This window comes from Gallus gallus, chromosome 26, assembly GCF_016699485.2.
Source record: "Gallus gallus isolate bGalGal1 chromosome 26, bGalGal1.mat.broiler.GRCg7b, whole genome shotgun sequence".
NCBI lineage: Eukaryota > Metazoa > Chordata > Aves > Galliformes > Phasianidae > Gallus > Gallus gallus.
The window spans coordinates 2701292-2722242 of NC_052557.1; the positions used below are offsets into that span (position 1 = coordinate 2701292).

The 20951-nt window shown below is 51.0% G+C and overlaps 1 protein-coding gene across 1 annotated transcript; it reads left to right on the top strand.

The window, feature by feature from the left end:
• Nucleotides 1-166: 166 nt before the first annotated feature.
• On the top strand, nt 167-20928 carry CR2 (complement component (3d/Epstein Barr virus) receptor 2). The gene is made up of 41 exons (XM_046904269.1): nt 167-260; nt 1255-1440; nt 2033-2215; nt 2302-2481; nt 2585-2770; nt 3645-3827; nt 3914-4093; nt 4210-4392; nt 4642-4863; nt 5141-5332; nt 5582-5681; nt 5969-6054; nt 6484-6678; nt 7113-7295; nt 7382-7573; nt 7741-7840; nt 8018-8103; nt 8639-8833; nt 8953-9135; nt 9877-10059; nt 10261-10443; nt 10587-10766; nt 11154-11345; nt 11526-11625; nt 11816-11907; nt 12108-12302; nt 12834-13013; nt 13333-13515; nt 13609-13800; nt 14053-14152; nt 14426-14511; nt 15262-15441; nt 16053-16232; nt 16437-16613; nt 17127-17309; nt 17612-17791; nt 19053-19232; nt 19672-19701; nt 19856-19931; nt 20183-20267; nt 20574-20928. Exons 1-40 carry the CDS (start codon nt 188-190, stop codon nt 20229-20231), a joined length of 6189 nt encoding a protein of 2062 aa, XP_046760225.1. The 5' UTR covers nt 167-187; the 3' UTR covers nt 20232-20267; nt 20574-20928.
• The last annotated feature ends 23 nt before the right edge of the window (nt 20929-20951 follow it).

Below are 20951 nucleotides of genomic sequence, written 5' to 3' on the forward strand. Positions count from 1 at the left end.
GCAGAAGCTCACTGGGGCTGCGCAGCCCAAGCTGGTGGCTGCCCCCACCCTGTGCTGGAGCCCGCAGGTTCCTGTACCCCAGCCTGGGAAGCCCCACAGCTGCGATCCTTCCTCAGGCATAGGGAACCAGGACCCCTATATCTGCTTCGCATCCCCCAGGATCTGCAGTCTGCACTGGGACCAGAGCATGGTGCTCGCCTTCACCCTCAGCATCCTGGGCTGCTCCACTCTGCTTCTGGCTGCTGCGAGTAAGCAGCAAGGTAAGGCACCACCCGCAACTGCCTTCCATACCCCTCCTCTGCCTCCTCTCCTTGCTTCTCTGGCTTTCCCCAGTGCAGGGCAGGCAGATCCCTGGGAACAGGGGGATGTGGGCGTGCCAGATCCTGAGCATCACAGAGGTGATGTCCTTCAGTTGCACCAAGGAAGGGTCAGGTTGGACGTTGGGAGAAATTTCTTCTCCAGAAGAGCGGTGATGCAGTGGCACAGGCTGTCCTGGGAGGTGCTGGGGTCACAGAACTGTGGGGACGTGGCACTGAGGGACACGGTCAGTGGGCACGGTGGGATGGGTTGGACTTGGGGATCTCAGAGGCCTTTTCCAACCAGAATGATTTGATGGCTCCGTGATTCTATAAAAAAGCATCTGTCACCTTGGCCAAAGCCCTGCTCCTGTTCTCTGTGTGGGGCAGCGGAGGGTTGGGGCTGGCTGGTGCATAAGAGCTGTTTATCAGCCAGCGTTAAAGCTGTACACCAGCACCTTCCCTTGGCACTTGGCTGAGAGTGCTTGGGCCCTGCAGGTTAATTCTGGATGGGAACTTGGAGCTGAGCACCTGCAGCAATGAGGAGGAAAGTTTCATGGGGCAACACTGGGAGATGGGGCAGTGTCTTTCGTAACGGCTTCTTGGAACAAGGGGCTCGACCTGCACATTTGAGCTGCCAAAGTAAAGCAAGGCATGAATGAAGTATTACTTGAAAAGCCTGTTGCAATAATAGCTTGTGTTTGGGATTTGTCAAGTTGAAACGTGCCGTGATAAACAGAAGCGAATTGGGATGGGGCAGAGCAAACAGGCTGAGCTCTGCTGTTGATGTGACAGTCTGAGGTTCCCGGGCAGCACAGCCCAAACCCATGGAAGCTCAGCTTTGCCGTCAGAGCTGCTCCCCGGCTGATCCGGGTTTGCAGGCTGCGTGGGCAGCGCTGGCACAGCACTGCAGATCTGAGGGCTGTGTGGCTGAACGCTGCTCTTGTCTCCCTTGCAGTCAGACAGCACCGATGCCCAGTGCCACACATCAAGAATGGGAGGAGAGCTCCTTCTCGCTACGTCTTCTGGCCCGGGGACGCAGCACGCTTCACCTGCAACGCGGGCTACACCTTGCAAGGCTCCCACATCAGTGTCTGCCAAGCTGACTTCAGCTGGAGCCCCCCTTTGCCGGCGTGCAAAAAGGGCAAGTGTGCTGTGTGTGTGAGCGGGGCTGCTGCGGGGCAGAGCTCCCCCCAGGTCCTCTCGTGTTGCTGAGAAAGCAAAGCCAGGATGTCCCTGCTGCTCTTTGAAAGTGAGAGGGAGGGAAGCAGCTCTGGAAAGAGGGGCTGGGATGGGGAATGGAGCTGGCAGCAGCCAGGGCTCTCAGGGGATGGGCAGAAGCTAACGCTGGTGCTGTGCTGCTGTGCAACCAAAGGCTGCAGCCATGAGGGATGGCACCATCTGCCTCCCTGGGGGGATTTCTAGACTTCTGCTTATGGCCACACGTGGGATGTTTCCATCTTCCTCCCGGAATGGGAAACAATCACAGTTTCCCACTTGTGCTGCTTCTGTGCTCATGTGTGCTCTGCCTGAGCTGTGATGTGCTGTTTCCCTATGGATAGAGGGGAAGGAGTGCCCCCATTGTGAGCGATTTCCTCTGGATGCAACGAGATTGTAACCTCGGTGCTGTTCTAATTTAACAAAGCACAGCCTGAGCAGCAGTCAGGCTATCATCCTGACCATCAGTCCTGTGTACAGGATAATGACTCCCAGTGCAATTTCATCTCCCCCTGCAGGGGTGATGTGTCCTCAGCCCCCGAACATCGCCAACGGGCTGCACAGCGGCCAATCCATGGACAAAGTTCTCCCAGGAGCAGTTGTGAACTACAGCTGCAAGGATGGCTTTGAGCTGGTGGGGAACGTCTCCATCAGCTGCTCGGAAGCGGGGCGCTGGAGCCGGCCCCTGCCCCGCTGCCAAGGTGGGTGGAAGCAGCCCTGTGGGCACTGCTGCTCTGTACCCGCAGGATGCTGCCCTGCACTGACAGCCATATCCGTGTTCCCGCAGCCATCGGCTGTCAGAGTCCCACGGTGCACAACGGGAAGTTGCAGGCGCCGAAGGACACCTACGAGGCTGGGGAGATGCTGTGGTTTGACTGCAACCCTGGGTATGCTGTAGAGGGCAGCCATTGGGCTCAGTGCCAGCCTGGGGGGAGCTGGGACCCACCAGTGCTCAGATGCGAGCGGGGTGAGTGCACTGGGAGACCCTGTGGGGTTGCTACACATCCCCATGTCCAACACAACCACCCATCCCTCACATGTTCCTCTCTCATTCCATCTCCCCTTTGCAGTCCAGCCGTGCCCCGTGCCTCCGAGGATCAGCAATGGAGATCATGACGGCCACGGCACAGCAGAGTTCACCATGGGGATGTATGTGACGTACACTTGCAACCTCGGCTACTACCTGGCTGGGAATGTTGAACGTGTGTTTTGCAAAGCATCGGGGAAATGGAGCCAGCCCAGCCCACGCTGCGAAGGTACGCGTGTGCACTGCCACCCTGTCTGCACGCTGTCACCTCACCCTGTGGCCAGCACAGCGTGGCACTGGCATGACACAGCACCCTGCCATGGCACTGAGCCCTTCAGCAGGGGATTTGGTTCTCCTGAAATGAAGTACTCCGTATTATAACATGCAAAGAATGAGCTTATAGCCGTGAACCCTGAGCTATGTGTTTCTGAAGCTACAGGCGCTGTACTTCTAGCACTGGGTTGAGACCCTGTTCTGTCCCAGCAGCACAGCTCCATCCTGCCTGGTGCTGGGCAGTGCAGCTGGGGCTCAGCTACGTGGGTTGCTGCAGGCACAGCCCAGCAGGGACCACTGCTTCCTTCAATTAGAGCAGAGTTTTCTGTGCTGGTTCCCCAAGAAATTAACGATAGGACAAAGCATTTTAGTGCATTCAGTGTTTCTGAGTGACAGTAGACCTTAAACTCTGAATATTTCTATAAAAATACAAAGCTAAAAATGGCCATTCGTAGTGCCAACATGAGCCCAAGCTGTGGTATGTTTGCAGTCTTCATTTCTGGACTAAGCCCTGTGTTACTGAACCCAGTGCCTGGCCATGATGCTGAGAGCCACCGGGGCAGATTGAGATAACACCCTGGGTCTGCAGAGGCAGCTTCAGGATGAGGCTGGTTGGGCTTCATTAGACCAGTTAACATTTCCTTGTCCTGAAAGGAAAGCCTGGGCAGCTGCAGCGGGCAGGAGGGACACAGAGATGGGCAGGACATGGGGTACCAGCCCTCTGCCTCACCTTCACCTCCTCCATGCAGACGGCTGAGCTGCTTTGAGCTGCACATCCCTGCAGCATTGTTTGTCCCACATCCCTCATGGCCTTTCCAATTCCCCTGCAGAAGTGACGTGCCCTCAGCCACCAAACATCGCCAATGGGCTGCACAGCGGCCGCTCCTCTGCCAGGTTCCGGTATGGCACCGTTGTGTACTACAGCTGCAAGGATGGCTTTGAGCTGGTGGGGAACGTCTCCACCAGCTGCTCGGAAGTGGGGCGCTGGAGCCGGCCCCTGCCCCGCTGCCAAGGTGGGTGGAAGCAGCCCTGTGGGCACTGCTGCTCTGTACCCGCAGGATGCTGCCCTGCACTGACAGCCATATCCGTGTTCCCGCAGCCATCGGCTGTCAGAGTCCCACGGTGCACAATGGGAAGTTGCAGGCGCCGAGGGACACCTACGAGGCTGGGGAGATGCTGCAGTTTGACTGCAACCCTGGGTATGCTGCAGAGGGCAGCCATCGGGCTCGGTGCCAGCCTGGGGGGAGCTGGGACCCACCAGTGCTCAGATGTCAGCGGGGTGAGTGTGTGCATGGTGCTGGGGGACCCTGCGGGGCTGCCACCCATCCCAAAGCCCATCACAGCCACCCGTCCCTCTGCATGCTCCTCTCTCATCTCCTTGTCTCCCCGCTGCAGTCCGCCCCTGCCCCATGCCTCCGAAGATCAGCAATGGAGATCACAACCGGCACGGTGAAGCCTTTTTCACCGCGGGAATGTCTGTGACATACAGCTGTGATCCCACCTTCTACCTGGTTGGGAATGCACACGTGGTTTGTAGAGCATCAGGGACCTGGAGCCAGCCCAGCCCGCGCTGTGAAGGTGCGTCTGTGCTCACTGTGGGCAGACCCCCCCCCACTGCCCCCAGGTCCTCCAGAGTTAATCCCATGTGAAGTGTTGCATGGTGGAAATTAATTTCAAAGCCTTCTGTTGTCAAAGCAGGGCTGGGGACGTTTGGGTAACGCCATGTAGATTTTTGCTGTTGCACTATGAGCAGCCCATGGGTTGGGGGGTTTTATCTGCTTATTTTTGCTCCTTTTGCTCATCACTTCTGCACATCTCCCTTTCCAGCAACTATCTGCTTGAAGCCGGATATACAGGATGGGTGGATAGTCGATGATCAGGGGCTCATCTATGCACCGGGGCAAATGGTGACGTTTAAGTGCCAGGAAGGCTACAGCCTGCAGGGCAGTGCCAAAGCCCTGTGCCAGGAGAACGGCAGCTGGGACCCCCCAGTGCCCCTCTGCGAACCACTCCACAGCCCCACGCTGCCCAGAAGGGCTGACCGCTCAGGTAACGGTGCTGGGGCTGCTAAATAATGGGTTAAATCCTGTAAGAAAGCAGAAGATTGAGGTATCAGCTGGGAACAGGAGCCTGAAATCTGGAATCCTTTGGGAAAGAACAAAGATGATCCTATGGTTCTGTGTTGTGTTTGCTTAGTAGTGTCTACATCAAGCCAAGTAAGCAAATGTTCAAGGCAAAGCAAACATCTTTCCTGGTAATGGTGTTCTCTCTGTGCTCTCACCCAGTGCTCCTGTCCTGCCTAACTCTGCCTGTTTTCTCTCGGTAGGTGGCTGTGGCGTTCCCACCAGGCTGACCTTTGCTGAGCTCAATGAGGAGCACAGAAATGAGATTGATTTCTCTGTCGGGAAGACTGTGGGATACACCTGTCGGCCCGGATTTGCTAAGCACCCAGGAATGTCACCCACTATTACATGCCTGCAGGGCGGAGTGTGGTCAGAAGCACTCGAGTTCTGTAAAAGTGAATAGCTCCTTGATTTGGTGTTGTTGTTCCAGAAGGAATAGGTGCTGGGTTCTGTCCATGCTGCAAAAACCTTAATGTGATTCTGGTGTTCCAATCATATGTGACTAGTAAAGCCATGTAACCTTATGCTATTTGAAACCCATTTTTGGGGGTAATTGGAAATGTGGGTGGATTACTGGAATAGCAGTTGCATTTGTTGGGCTGCACTACAGGGAGAAGCCTACAGGGAGATTCTCTCTCCCACAGGGAAACAGTGCAATCACCCCGGGGAACCCGAGAACGGCCGCATTACAGCCCTGGCAGATCTCTTCTTTGGGTCAACAGTGGTCTACAGCTGTGAGGAAGGGTAAGTCCAGGCTGCAGGTCTGCTCCTCCAAAGGTCAAGGCAGGATGTGTTAGGTAAGTGTCCCTCTTCTCCTTTTCATACATTCATTCTTGATGCATTGATCTTATAAAGAAGCCCAGGTATAGAGCTCTGTACCTATATGAGCACATAGGGTTTTCCCAGACTTTTGCTGTGAAAACGGTACAAAGGTGCTGAGCTTGTAGGCTTCCAGCAGTGCTGAACCCACTGCAGGGGCTGATAGCTCAAACCAAAGTGATTGGAGTGAACGTGAGCCCTTCTACCTCCAGGCACAGGCTGATCGGGCAGTCCAGCCGGCGCTGTGAGATCTCGGGGGGACGCGTTGCATGGACTGGTGACATTCCCATCTGTCAGCGTGAGTAGCTCCCAGCTCGGTGTCTGCATGGTGATGGTACTTGTGTCCCAGCAGCAGCTCCAAAATCTCTCAGTCAGAGCTATCCCTGCTTTGTGGGCATGAAAATATCAGTAGGGTTTGATTTAAGAAGGAAATATACTGGGAAGAAGTACAAGATCTCAGAGCGTGATGGATTATTGAAAGTGAGGAGTCATGGGCAGTGATTTCTCAGCAGCGCCTGTATAGATTTGGCACAGAAGACTTGAGGTTGTTGGATGGTTGTTTTACTTCTTGAACATCAGAAAGGATAAAGCACGTAGAGTCTTCCTCCATAAGAGGAATTGCAGTCGTTCCACCTGTAGGCCAACTGTGTACGCCCCACACACTGTGGGGTTTTGAGTACTTCAGTGCTGTGGTTGGATACAGAAGGTTCGTTGTGCCCCATTGCAGGTATCCCCTGTGAGCCCCCCCCTAACATTCCCCATGGGAAGCACACAGGGCGGCTGCTGGATGAGTTCCTCTATGGCACCTCCATCACCTACAGCTGCGAGCCCGGCTACCCGCTGCGTGGGGCTGCCTCCATCTTCTGCACCACCCATGATGGGAAAAACGGGGTGTGGAGTGGCCCCCCCCCACTGTGCGGAGGTAGGGTTCATGGGGAGCAGGTGGGAGTGCCTGGGTGCAGCAGCTCCAGCCAAACCGCTTTGTGCTTGGAAAGGCAAGGAGACCTCAAGATGGTTGCATGTGTTGTCTGGGTGCCTGCTGGGCAGGGTTTGCTGCTTTGGGGTGGGAATTGTGGTTTTGGGGTGGGATTTGTTGCTTTGGGGCAGGATGTGCTGCTTTGCTTTGGGGCAAAATTTGCTGCTTTTGGGGCAGGTGCAGGCAGGATGCTGTAGAAGCACACAACATCTGCAGTACTCCCAGCCTCACCTTCCAACTGGGATCTCCCCTGCACTGCTCAGGCAGGGCATCATCAATAGGAAAATTACCTTCAGGCTTGCATCTTGAAAGCGATCACAGATGCAAGTGCTTTGCAGTGCACAGCTGTGCCCGCTCTGAGGTCTGTGCTTCCCTTCCAGAAGCAGGATGCTCTGCCCCTCAAATCCAGAATGGGAGGATAGTGCCAGCTCCTCGGAGCACCTACGCACACAAGGACACTGTCACCTTCGAGTGCGAGCCAGGCTACGTCATCCGCGGCCCCAAAGTGGTGCAGTGCCAGCAGAACAACACCTGGCAGCCCCCAGTGCCCACCTGCGAGCAAGGCAAGTGGCCGGCCAGCACTGCAGGTGCCACCCTGCCCCAGTGTCCCCCGACCCTTTGATAAGGTGTTGGCTTGTGTCCCCGACAGCTGGCTGCAGGGCACCCCCCAGGCTGGTGTTTGCTGAGCTGAAGGAGCCCTACAGGAACCAGACTGCCTTCCCCGTGGGTGGGACTGTGGAGTACACGTGCCAGCCTGGCTATGCCCGGCACGTGGGGATGTCACCAACCATCACATGCCTCGGGAATCAGAGCTGGTCTGTGGCACTGGAGTTCTGCAAAAGTGCGTCCTGCATGTGCTGTTGGGAAATTCATACTTCTTGAGTGCAAACCTTTCTGGTTTTGTGGGTTTATTCCTTTGGGGAAGCATGCCATCTGTCTGAGCATCCCTGGGGGATTTGGTGCACAACGCTGATATGCAGTGCTAACAGCAGCTGTGTCCCCTCACAGGGAAGCAATGTGAGAATCCTGAGGACCCACAGAATGGCAGAGCTGTGGTCCTGACCGACCTCCTCCTTGGGTCCAAAGTGAATTACACGTGTGATGAGGGGTGAGTTTGTGGCCAGCTGAGCTCAGCTGTCATTTAACAGTAAGGCAGAATTTAAGTGACAAAATGGCTTTACATGGAGGAACCTCATAAAGTCTGAAGTCTTGGCTGCTATTAATAAGGCTTGTGAAGAAGTCTGGAGTCTCTACATGTCATTACCAGTGCTTCTGTGTGATGCAGGTACAAGCTGATTGGGCATTCGCAGAGGACATGCGAGGTCTCTGGCACACACGTTGCATGGAGCGGGGATGCTCCCATCTGCCATCGTAAGTGGGATGGGAGGGGGCCCTTGGAGATGGCTTCCTTGGGCTGTGTAGCAGGGAGGGGACAATCTTTCAAGGCAAAAGTGCCATTGCAAAAGATTTCTCGGGTCACTCTGTGTGTGAAATATTTCACGTTTCTTATTTCTTATGCTTTGTTTTGTTTCGGATATTTCTGAAATTGTTTCCAAAGGCCTTTTATCTTGGTCCAAACTGGGAGCGCTGTTCATGTTTTAAACTTCCCGTTCCGGTAGCATGAATTCCTCACTGCTCGTGTGCAGGAATGTTTGGTCAGGTTCTCTCTGCGTGAGTCACAGTGGTTATGGACAGGGCAATAAGAACTGTGCCCCCACCTTCAGCCAGGACAGCGAGGAAATGACTGACCCAAGGGCACAAGTTTACCTTCCCACACGTCTCAGCATAATTAAGAAAGCTTAATTGCTGGGATGAGTTTACCCTCATCCATCCCTTCCTGGAAATGGAGGGTCCCAGACCCCAACACTGCAGCAACGATGCTAAAACCTCACATGTGCATCTCCAGGTATTGTCTGTGACCCACCCCCGGACATCCCACATGGAACACACAGTGGGGGATTGATGGATGTCTTCCCCTACATGACCGTGGTCACCTACACATGTGAGCCGGGCCGTGTGTTGGCCGGAACAGCCTCCATCTTCTGCACCACGGTGGATGGGAAGCGTGGTGCGTGGAGCGGGCCGCCGCCACGCTGCGGAGGTGAGTGCTGCAACTATGGTGGGAGGCAGATATTTATTAATGGCGTTCAATGTCTTCCTCCTTTGGTTTCTGAAGGTTATTTTCCATATTTAATAATATTCTCTCCATCCCTTCCGCAGAGGTGCAGTGTCCTCCCCCTCCAAGCATCGCCAACGGGAAGCACAGCAGCCAGCCCTCGGACACATTCCTGCCTGGTGCAGCTGTTCAGTACACCTGTAAGGATGGCTATATGCTCACTGGGAATGCATCCATCACCTGCACTGCTGCAGGAACCTGGAGCTGGCCCCAGCCACGCTGTGAAGGTATGCCTGTGTCAGCCGCTTGGCACCTGGGTCGTCTCTTTCTTCTTGGCTCTGGGTTTAACCACTACTCACCAAATCCCCACAGAGGAACGGCCAAGGGGTCCCAATATGGAGAATCTCTCAAGCACAACTGGATAATGAGATTTCAGATTCTGGGGGGGAGAGAATAAGAATCAATGTTGTTGACACGCCCAGGGTGGTGATGGCCAGGATTGATCGCAGTTACCGCCCTGGCTGGGCTTTGTGTCCCAAATGTGCCTCATAATCTTCACTTCCAGCAATAGACTGCAGAAGACCTGAGATTGAGCATGGAAGAGTGACTGGGCCAAAGTCCATCTATATGCCTGAGGCCATCGCTGTCTTTGAATGTGATTTTGGTTACGCCTTAAAGGGCTCTCAGGGGTCTCAGTGCCAGTTTGGGGGCACATGGGATCCTCCTGTCCCCACCTGTGAAAAGAGTAAGTGAGGTGGTGGGTGGTGGGTGACTTCTGAATCCACCCCAGCAGGTGTAACCACCTCACATTGGAGGTAAAGGGACCCTAAGGGCCCCCTTAGGTGGCAGGACAGAAACGGAGGCAGGAGATGGGTGTAGGCAGGGTGGAATCATATCCAAACTTTGGCACCTTTAGCTACTTAGGAACAGCTAATGGGGAAGAAAGAAATAGCAATGCTGCCTCATTACACCGGGTGTAGACCTGGGGTGTAGACCTTCACTGAGTTTGATTTTTCCCCTTCCTGTAGTGGTGCAGTGTCCTTCCCCTCCAAATATCACACACGGTCAGTACAGCAGTGAGGATGTGAGAGTGTTTATCCCTGGAACCTCTGTGAGGTACAAATGTGAACCAGGGTATGTCCTCACGGGGAAAACAGCACTGACTTGTTTGACATCTGGAGTGTGGAGCATCCCTTACCCGCAGTGCAAAGGTGAGCAGAAAGGCTCTGGGCGATGGGCTGCATGCACAGGGGAGCATGGGGGAGTGGGTGGGCAGAGATTTAAAGGCTTCAAGCCCATGCACTCCTTTTTGTGTGGATGCTCCCTGAATTTTGACCTCATAAAAACACAGGGGGAAGCCTGGCTCTGGCAGCCACTTCCCCAGCTCAGACTTTGCTGCTCTTTGCTTCCAGCGGTCACCTGCATGAGCCCTAGCATTAAGCACGGAGAAGTGGCTGAAGGACAGCAAGCTGTCTACCACCCCGGCACCATCATCACCATCCGGTGCCACCCAGGTTACATGCTGCGGGGCAGCCAGGAGCCCAAGTGCCACTCCGATGGCCGCTGGGTCCCCTCTGTCCCCAGCTGCGAGCCAGGTGAGCATGGGCACAGCTGCTGCTGACTCTGTGGGAAGACAGGGGCTGGGCAGCCTTGTCTGGGGACAAGGACACACAGGGATCCATTGCTCCTGCATCATGCAAAACCACTCCAACATCATTCTCTCCTCACACCCTGCTAGCGCTGCCTTGCCCTCCGCCACCCACCATTGCCCATGGCATACATGATGCTGAGCTCGGGGCCAACTTCACCAGTGGAATGTCTGTGAACTACAGCTGCCAGCCCGGCTTCTCCCTGCTTGGAGACCCCTCCATCCAGTGCATGGAAGGGAGCTGGAGCCTCCCATACCCACGCTGTGCAGGTGAGGGGCCGACACAGCACAGCATGGCATGGCATGCAGCCCCCAAGCTACGCTGTGGAAATTTTGGGGGTGAACTGCAATTCCAGCACAGTGCTCTCTCATATCTGAGCCTGCAGACTCCGGCACTCTGAGGCCTACAGCCAATCCCAAAGGATGTGTAGAGGAGTGTGGAATCATAAAACTGGCTAAATTAAGGGTTTTTAAAGACCATATAAATTTCATGCATGCATCCTTCTGTGCTAAGAGATATTCATGTAGATAAATGTCAGAACACAGGATAGAAGAGATACTACCATCCCCAGGTTTTGCAGTAGAACCTACCAGTGCTCTTGCTTCTCAGCTGCGTTTCACTGCCAGCCTAATTTCTCCTTTTTTTTTTCCCTGCAGTTGGATGTGGGACACCAACAGTGTTACAGTTCGCTGAGCTAAGCAAGGAGTATAAGAATTGGACTGAGTTTCCAGTCGGGACCACAGTGAAATACACCTGCCAGCCAGGATACGCCAGGCATTCACAGACACCACCCACTATTACGTGCCTTAAAAATCAGACGTGGTCTGAAGCCAAGAAGTTTTGCAGACGTAAGTTTTGCAGATGCTTCTCTGTCGTTGAAATCACAGTGTGACAATGCAAGCCCCGTCGTTTGGTGGATGTTTTTGGTTCCCTACCATGGGGGCTTGATCAGAATCCTAGAATTCCAGCGCCACTTTTCCTTTCATGCTGAGTTAAAGAAGCTGAAAACCACCTCTTATTCTGTCCAGGAAGAAGGTGTGATCATCCAGGAGAACCAGAAAATGGCAGACTCATTGTTACAACAGATCTCCTCTTCGGATCAACAGTGAATTACACCTGTGAAGAAGGGTGAGTCCTGGTCAAACTGTGCTGCTGTGCCCACTGAGGAGACCCAGGGCCACGTGAGCTTGGGTCCATACCTTCAAAATGGTTAAAATGGCAGTGTGCAGTGGCAGGTGGGGTGGTAATTTGTGACTGTGGGAGATGTAACCTCCAAAGACAGTCCCACAGTAACAGGAGTGCTGTTGTTTAACCCCAGGTACAGGCTAGTTGGAGCATCCCAGCGGCACTGTGTGGTTTCGGGCTCTGGGACACGAGTGACATGGACTGGGGACGTTCCCACCTGCCAGAGTAAGTGCACATAGTGGGAGCTGAGCACAGCACAAAGAGGTTCAGAGCAGGGCTTTACTTGAGAAGGGTCTTTCAAAAGACAGAGAGCATGACCACAGGGATGGGTTCAACCTCATCCATCCCTTCCTGGAAGTGAAGGGTCCTGCAGTCCGCAGCGCTGCAGCAACAGTGATACTAAAACCCCACATGTGCACCCCCAGGTATCGTTTGTGATCCACCCCCCGACATCCCGCATGGAATGCACAGTGGGCACTCGATGGATGCCTTTCCCTATGCAGCTGTGGTCACATACATGTGTGAGCCTGGCCATGTGCTGGCTGGGACAGCCTCCATCTTCTGCACCACGGTGGATGGGGAGCACGGTGCCTGGAGCGGACCACCACCACACTGTGGAGGTACAGCTTCATGGAGTCATAGAATGGTTTGGGTTGGAAAGGACCTCAAAGATCATCTAGTTCCAACCCCTTTGTTATGAGCAGGGTTGGAATTGTGCACGGAGTCTTTCATTTTTCCATACTTCTTTTTTTTGGTATGGATGGATGGCTTTGCCCTCTTTCCCCAGACGTGCAGTGCTCTCAGCCCCCAGACATTGCCAGTGGGAGGCACAGAAGCCAAGGCATGGCAGTGTTTGTCAGTGGGACGTCTGTTGTCCATGCCTGTGATCCTGGCTATGTGCTCATTGGAGCAGTGCTGCTGAATTGTGCTGCTGCTGGAGTGTGGGGTGACCCTTTCCCTCAACGTGAAGGTGTTTTTGTCACTTGTGGATATGCCAAGGACACAAAGGGATTACGGGAGATGTTGAATTTGCAGAGATTGAGTTCACTAGTAGTAAATGGGAATAGTAAACATAAACAAAAACAAAAACAAAAAAACAAACCAAAACAAACAAACAAAAAAAACAACAACCCAAATTTCATTCCCTGCAGGGGAGCTGTGTCCTTCCCCACCAGTGATTGACCATGGCCAGCATGATGGCAAGGATGTGGACTTCATCCCTGGGATGTCTGTAAATTACAGCTGTGACCCTGGCTATTCTCTTACTGGAAAAGCAGCTCTGTACTGTACTGACAATGCAAGCTGGAGCAGCCCTCAGCCCCGCTGTGAAGGTGAGCTGCCCGTGCCATCAGTGCCATGAAAGGGAGGACACCATGGTGTTTCAGCAAGAGCCAAGGGCAGAGGGCTGCGGCAGCCTTTGTCAGGCACAGAAGAGAAAATGGGTCAGGATTTAAATCTCCAGACCCCTTCACTCCCTGCATAGCTGCTCCTGGAGTCAGCAAACTGCCACTGCACAGAGCCTGGGCTGCACATCAGTTTGCTTCCAGCACACACTGGATGCTATACTCGCTTTGGTGGCACTGTGCAAGCATCCTTCCTACACGTTATCCCATTTGGGCTCTTTTTCAGTCTTTTTCCCTCTCTTTTTAGTGCTACAGTGTCCTTCGCCTCCAAATATTGATGGAGGCAATCACAGCAGCCAGGATGTGGAAGTTTTCTTTCCTGGGATGGCTGTGAACTACAGCTGTGATCCTGGCTACAGCCTGCTGGGGGAGGGATCCATTTACTGCACCGAGTCTGGAAACTGGAGCCTGCCCACTCCTCAGTGTGAAGGTACTGTGGAGGAGCAACAGCTGGAGCCAGGCTGCTTGGGAACCTCCAGGCACGATGATGGACACGATCTCTCTGTGTTCTCCCTCTGGGCAGGTAGCTGCGGTGCTCCTCCGACACTCAGCTATGCTGAGCTGGCCAAGGAGCACCAGAACATGACAGCCTTTCCCGTTGGGAGCACGGTGCGCTACGCCTGCCGCCCAGGATTCATGAGACACCCCACAGTGCTGCCAGCTCTGACGTGCCTCAAAAACCACACGTGGTCTGATGTGCGAGCGTTCTGCAAAAGTGAATAGCTCCATCCGTTTGGTGTTGGTTTTGGAAATGCGTCTAAATTTACACGCATGGGTTTCTAAAGAAATTCTTTGGTACAAAAATGATTCTTACATGGCTTCACTAGTCACATAGTTTGGACAGCTGTTGGTCTTCTATAAAAACCTTTACTGGTGTTTGCATGTGGACAGATCCTTATGATGTTTTCTCATAGCACACTGTAAAACTGCAGGAGAAGAGTTTAAACTTAGCCTTGTTCTTTCCCAGGGAAAGAATGTAATTATCCAGAAGCACCACAGAATGGCAGAGTTGTTGTTCTGACAGATCTCCTGTTCAGGTCCATCGTGAACTACACATGTGAAGAAGGGTGAGTCCCACGCTGCCTCTGCTGATCCATTTACTGAGCTCATGTTGGGCAATTTAAAGCGAGGGGGTACAGCACACTGCTCAGCTCATGCCAGTAAGCCAGGATTGGTACTTCTGGCCCAGGAAGAAGGAACTCGGTGCTTTTCATCCCCACGTATCCCATCAAGAGAATTATCCAGAAGCAAGCGACTGTTCTGGAAATGCTGGGGTAGTGCAAAGCCCAGGGTGCATGCCTTGCTATCTATCAGCTGCTATCCCCTCTGTGTAACTCCAGGTACCGGCTGGTTGGACAGTCCCTGAGGCGCTGCGAGCTTTCTGGAGCAGATATTGCATGGAGTGGTGATGCTCCCACCTGTCAGAGTAAGTAGGTCGCAACTAAACCTGGTCTAGAATCACCATATTAAGTTCTGAAAGTCAAAAAGTGGCACTTCCTTAAAATAAATAGAGCCTTGGTGAATAAGACTTCCTAAGAATATTCCTCTGGGATTGTTTTGTTTTGCATGCTTGTTTGGTTTCTTCTCCAAGTCTTCCCATTGCCAGCTTTTGATCTTTCAGAGTTGTGTAGGAGGAGTTGTCAGACGCCTGCAGGGATTTGTTCCTTTTGTTTCACAACCACAATAAATGAAGGAAGAAATGTGTCTTGCATGAGAGTGGGATACTGAGCAAAGCTGGGCTGAGATCTTCCACTGCACTGCTATCTAAGCCACAAGACCCTCTTGCAGGGGTTGGTCATGGCAATTAGGATCTGGTCGTTCCTTCAGATGGAATTGCTGTGGAAAGCTTGAGCTTGGAGCAGTAGAATAGTTGTGAGAATGCTTAACAGAGCTTGATTTCTACAACATTTAGTAAGTTTTCTTGGAATGTATGTGCATTATTTTGTTTATAGGCACAAAGTTATGTTTACATATGAAAAACTGTGATAATCCCATGGTACATGAAGACACTAAAAAGCCCTTTGTTCTTGAAATTATTCTCCTGTGAGTCGCTGAGTTCTACCTGCACAACTCTGTTGAGAGCCTGCCCTGGAGCAGTGACCAGGATGGGCTTTATCTGAGCATCAAATACAGCATGTGCCTGTTCCCTCTTTAAGATGCCGAATTTCTTTTCCAGAGGTGGTGTGTCCAGTGCCACAGATCCAGAATGGGAGAGTATCCATTCCCAAACAGCGCTACAGATACAAGGACACTGTTAGCTTTCAGTGCCATGAAGGGTTCGTGCTGAAAGGCCATTCCATGGCCCAGTGCAAAGCTGACAAAACGTGGGATCCTCCTGTGCCCATCTGTGAGCAGGGTGAGTGTCACTGACTTGGTGACATTGCAGGATCCTCCTGGTTGCTGCTGCCTGCTTTCTGAAGCCACATCTGGCTTTCCCTTTCCTGGTTGCTCTGATTGCTATAAGGAGAAAGCAGAAGGCATTCCTTTCACCTGTGACTCTTTCCTCACACAGGACCTAAGCCAGGTTGAGGGCAGTGCAGTAAGTGGGATTTATGCTTTTCTTCCCTGCTTGTTGCAGTCCATAGTCCACAAGCTTTTCCATTTCTGATAGATAGAAACTCAGTACCTGTATGGCAGGATGCTGACTATAAGAGAAGAGGGACTTATTTGCTGGAAATAGAAAGGAAGGATGATAGAAAATGAAGGTAAATTTGTGCATTGCATGTGTTCAACCAAACGTGTATTTTCAACTCTTAATGCTGCATCTAGATGCTATTACCATCCTGCTGCTGCAACGAGTCCAGGTAGGTGATAGATGGGAGGCAAGACTTACCAAACCTTAACTGCTCCTCCCACCCGGTCCTGTTTTTTGAGGGGAAGAAGAGTAATTACCCATTATCTTTTCTTACACATCTGCTTTTTCAGAATTTAGCTTCACCTTCTCACCATTCTCCTCTCGTCTTTCAGTGGTAAAGTGTCTACCTCCTCCAAGCATCATCAATGGGGAACACAGTCATTTCTCAGACACTTTTGGTGTAGGTGCAATCGTGCACTACCGCTGCAAACCGGGCTTCTTCCTCACTGGCAATGAGTCCATCCGCTGCACACCGCATGGGGTCTGGAGCCGTCCTCTACCTCAGTGTGAGGGTGAGTTCACACTCTTGTCATTGATTCTCCTCTTTCCAAATGTGTTAGGAGTGCGGTGATATGTGGCTAAAGAGTTGGTGAAACAAGCTGTTTCTTCAGCAAAATCCACCTAAGGAAAGAATGCGTTCTCTGTGGCCAAATGCCCTTATCCATCCTGCACAAGCTTTGCAGTGTAAATAGTTCTCTCTGCCCTCCCTTCCACAGCTGGCTGTGTGAGCCCAGGAATTGGGCATGGAAAAGTGATTGGATGGGAACCTCTCTACATGCCTGGAAACATCATCACAATTGAATGCAACACTGATAATATCTCAAAAGTCCTCCACAAGTCCCAGTGCCGACCTGGGGGCACATGGTTTCCTCCACTCCCTGCCTGTGACGGAGGTAAGTGCATGTCAACCATCCTCAGTGCCTGTCCCTTCTGACCTTGCTCTATTTGTAGCACATGGCAGGATGTTCAGGGGGCAAGAGGAAACCTAGTTTCTAAACCTGAAGATCCATCTACCCTATTTTTTCCCATTCTTATCACTACAGTATAACTGGTGCCTCACTTTCTCAGAATGAACTTAAAACTGAGCTCAGCCTGGTTCTGTCAGATGTAAGGGACCTGTATGGATATTGTTGTAAAATGGTCTTACAAATGTGCAGTTCTCATTATATATACCAGCTAATCACTCTTCCTATCCAGTGCATCAGAGAAGATGATGCTGGGCAGTGTACCTTTGTGTAGGAAGAAATCTGTGTGACACCAAGTCAAATGCTTTAGGGTGAAGTGGGCAGTGGGCTCCGTGCATTAGTGTCCGTGATGTGGAGGTGCACATACAGCCATGCACAGGTGTTGGAGATTCTCCTCTTGCCTCTAAGAGTGCTTTGTATCCTGTACTTCTCTCTCCTTAGTGCTGCACTGCTCCAAGCCCCCAGATATCCTCCATGGGGGCCACAGTGGCCTGGGAAAAGCAGTTTTCACTCCTGGAACATCTGTAAACTACAGCTGTGAGACTGGCTTCTCCCTCATTGGAATGGCATCCATTTACTGTACAGAATCTGGAGCCTGGAGCCATCCTTCTCCTGTCTGTCAAGGTGCGTTTTTGCTGCAGAGAGCTAAGAAGAAAGTTTAATACACAATGTGCCTGAGGGAAAGGCTTATATAAGGACTAAATCTGAGTCCTTTACTACTAAATGAGTGATAAGAACAAGATAAAGTTTATCCGTGCTCACAAAACCTGGTGGAGTTCAAGAGCTACAGAAGCGGTTGTTGAAACTAGGTGAAGAAATGGAAAGGGGAAGAGCAAGGTTGCAAAAGTACAGTGCCTTAGCTATTCTCTGGCTGGCTGTGAGGATTCTTATTTCAACACTATCATCTGTCTCTCCCTGACTTCCAGTGGTGAAGTGTCTTCACCCTCCAGCTATCACCAATGGGAAGCTCCAAGGCAACACTTCAGACACTTTTTTCTATGGAGTATCTGTGTCCTACAGCTGTGATTCTGGTTATTCACTCACTGGGGATGCTTTCATCACCTGCACAGCATCAGGAACCTGGAGCCCTCCTCCTCAATGCAAAGGTGTGTGTGTGAGATACGTGGGCCAAAATCTAAGCAGTAAAATGTTCTGCTGCTGCTAACACTGAGTTCTACCCATTTAGTTGGCTTGGGAACCACTTCCACATCACAGCTAGTGATGTTAATTACTAATTGGCCCATATTTTTATATAACTGGGAAGAGTATAAAATCATGATAAAGAAGTAGGATGGGAACTACTTAATGCTACCAGGCAGAAGGATATGAGTACAGTGGATGAAATTCCGGAAAGCAGTTTTAATTCTTGCGTCATGTTCTGCATCTCTGCTTTCATTGCTATGAATTAGTTGTACATTAATATTTCTCCCTTAAAAGCTTTTTCTCCTTGAGGAATAGAAACATTCTCCCCTTCCCTTTCCGTGCCCTGTTATCACTAGCAGGAAACAAAGGAAGTGATTAGATCTGATGACTTTTCTCTGGCGGATTACCTGTAGTTGACACGTGAGTCTTACTGCTCCTTTCACGTAAAGTGCTTCTACTTCTGTGACTTGGCACTTCTGCGTAGCACACGGTCAATTTCAGTCATCAGGCAAATGTGACTCATGGCCATCTCATGAGTCTAGCAGGATTTCTAGTGTGGGTGTTCCCGCATGGAAAACTGGGCGTTCAGCAGAATAAATTCATAGGGCATTTCCTTGGTGGAGCTGTACAACAATGACTCAATAGAAATGCACCTGGATAACAATAAGAGGAAATAACGTACACCAAACACACAAATAAGCCAGTAGCTATTTAAAAGAAGCAGAGTCACAGAAGAATTCTCCCTGTTATTCAACATTCTCATGTTTTTGAATTGTCCTTAGAAACTATTACGTGTAGTTGTAAAAATAAATAAGCCATAAAGTAATGGTCAGAATTTACATGCTGATGTTACCCTCTGTTCTCCACTGAGAATTTTCTCCTCTAGAATCCTTGGGCTTGGACTGTAAAAGGTGATCAGACAGACCTGATACACCACTCTTCTCCAAATGTCTTGCTAGCCCAGCATCAGAAAATCTCTTTCTCTGGCAGGTCTCCTTCCAGGCTACAATTGTTCTCCAGGGGGGTACCAGTGGTAAGATGCTGACTGGTACAAACGTCTACATGGTGGCATTAGGCACAGAGCTCCTTTTGTAGCCACAAGGAAATGAATCATCACAAGAATTATTCGAAAAGAGCTCAAGAACAATGCCTTAAATAACCCACACTTGTACTTTCCGTATTTTATGTTCCCTCGCGCTTACTGTCCTTTTCTGTTACTTTCAGAGATCAGTTGTGTATTCCCTGAAGTTCAAGGCGTTAAGAAAACCACGGCTGGAAAAACATACAGATTTGGGACTAACATCACTCTTGAATGTGATGACGGGTACACGTTGGAAGGCCTCAGTCAGATTCAGTGCCAGGAGAACTTCAGCTGGGACCCTCCCGTGCCAGCCTGCAAACTCAGTAAGTGAAATGTAAATCAAGCAAAGACCAAAGAGAAAAATGCAAGTGCATAGTTTCATTCTTGTCTGCAAATTGTCCGCACGATGTGCTGGCGAGGCCTCTTAGGTCTGTTTAAAGCTGACTTTACCATGACAGTAGAAAATAACAAACAAAAATAGCTATTTTTATCAGCTTAGTTTCAACACTATCTTCCACAGCCATTCTACAGTTCAGGGCCTCTGTTTGCCTGGTAACGCTATCATTGCTGTTAATTTCCCTTTTAAACATGTAAGTGACTTTCTATTAAAATATATATATAAATAACGGTGAGTCTTTTTAAAGTTCTGTACTGTCAGCCTAAGCAGTAAAAACTTTATCAATGAAGTGATTAAAAACCGTTGAGGAACACTGTATTTTATTTCAGAATTGTTTACTGATTATTGCTTTTCTCTTCCTTCAGCTTCACCCAGGTCTGGCTCAGTAGGGCTAGGTAAGCAGCTCAGAATATCTGTGGCCAGATCTTTGGCCTCATAGCCTCGGTGGTACTATTTTCCTCTCCTTACCTGAAGATATACTTATTATGTCTCTTGTGCCGATGTGTTTTAAAACACACAGTGCAAATAATACGCTCTCTTCCCTCTCAGGAATTGCAGCTGCAGTCGTTCTGCTTCTCCTGGGTGTGACCATTGGCTGGAAAATTATCTCTAAGAAGAAGGAGGGGTAAGATGTCCTGCTGGTTATCAGTTCATATCTTTCTTTGCCCAGCTGTGACTCTTATACAGTCAAAACACCAGAATTATGAGGCTAGGTCTTTTAATTTTGTATTTTGAGCTTTAAGTTGCCAGCTGTACTAAGTGCATCAGCTTGGAGTCAGTTGTGTGGTTGTGTTGTTTCACATCCAAGATTCTTCCTAAGAGGACATACGAGCGTTCATTATGGACTGACATAATTCACTGCTCCTTTTCACGTAGCTACTACCGTACATATGAAAACTACAATTACAAAACCTCTCTGGACTAGATGACAGGACAGAAACGTTCACGTCTTGCACGGCAGGTATGGATTTCTATTCCTAACATAGAATATCTGCTACAGCTAGGAATTGGAGTTGTCCCACTATAATCCCGAAAACTCATTCCACCCCAACCTCTGGTAAGTCACACACACCTACAAAACCTCAGCTACAAACCTATCTTTTGCTCTCTGGCAAAGGCAGCTTTCCCATCATTTCCTCTTTGACAAAAAGAAAGCACTACCCAGGAGGGCAGGCCCTCCTCCCTTCCTAAGCGATGATATAATAAACACTGGTATGAAAGCCGGAGGAAATCTCATTTTCACATCGCTGTGCTGTGTTCTCCCCAGGCTGTGCCCTGTGCTGCCCACAACCGGCATTCGAGGCGTCCCCCCACGCGTGGAAGCACTGCTCACGTTGGGACTGAACCAAAAGAAAGCACTTTAACACGGAATCAACATTCATGCCCCTTCTGCTCCGTTAATTAAATCACTCTAAGGGCCCGACGAAGCTCAAGCTGTACAGAAGCCCATCAGAGGACTTCATTCCTGCACTGCACCTGTCCCATTCTCTGCAAACCCCGAGCTAAGGGAGAGCCAAAGCGTTCCTGTGTGTGAAGGCAGCAGTGAATGCTCCGTGTCCCACCCCAGCGCTGCTGAGCTCCTATGAACGCTTCACCCAATAAAACCTGAAGGCAGGATGGCACCCGCTTTGTGTTTTGTGTCTCC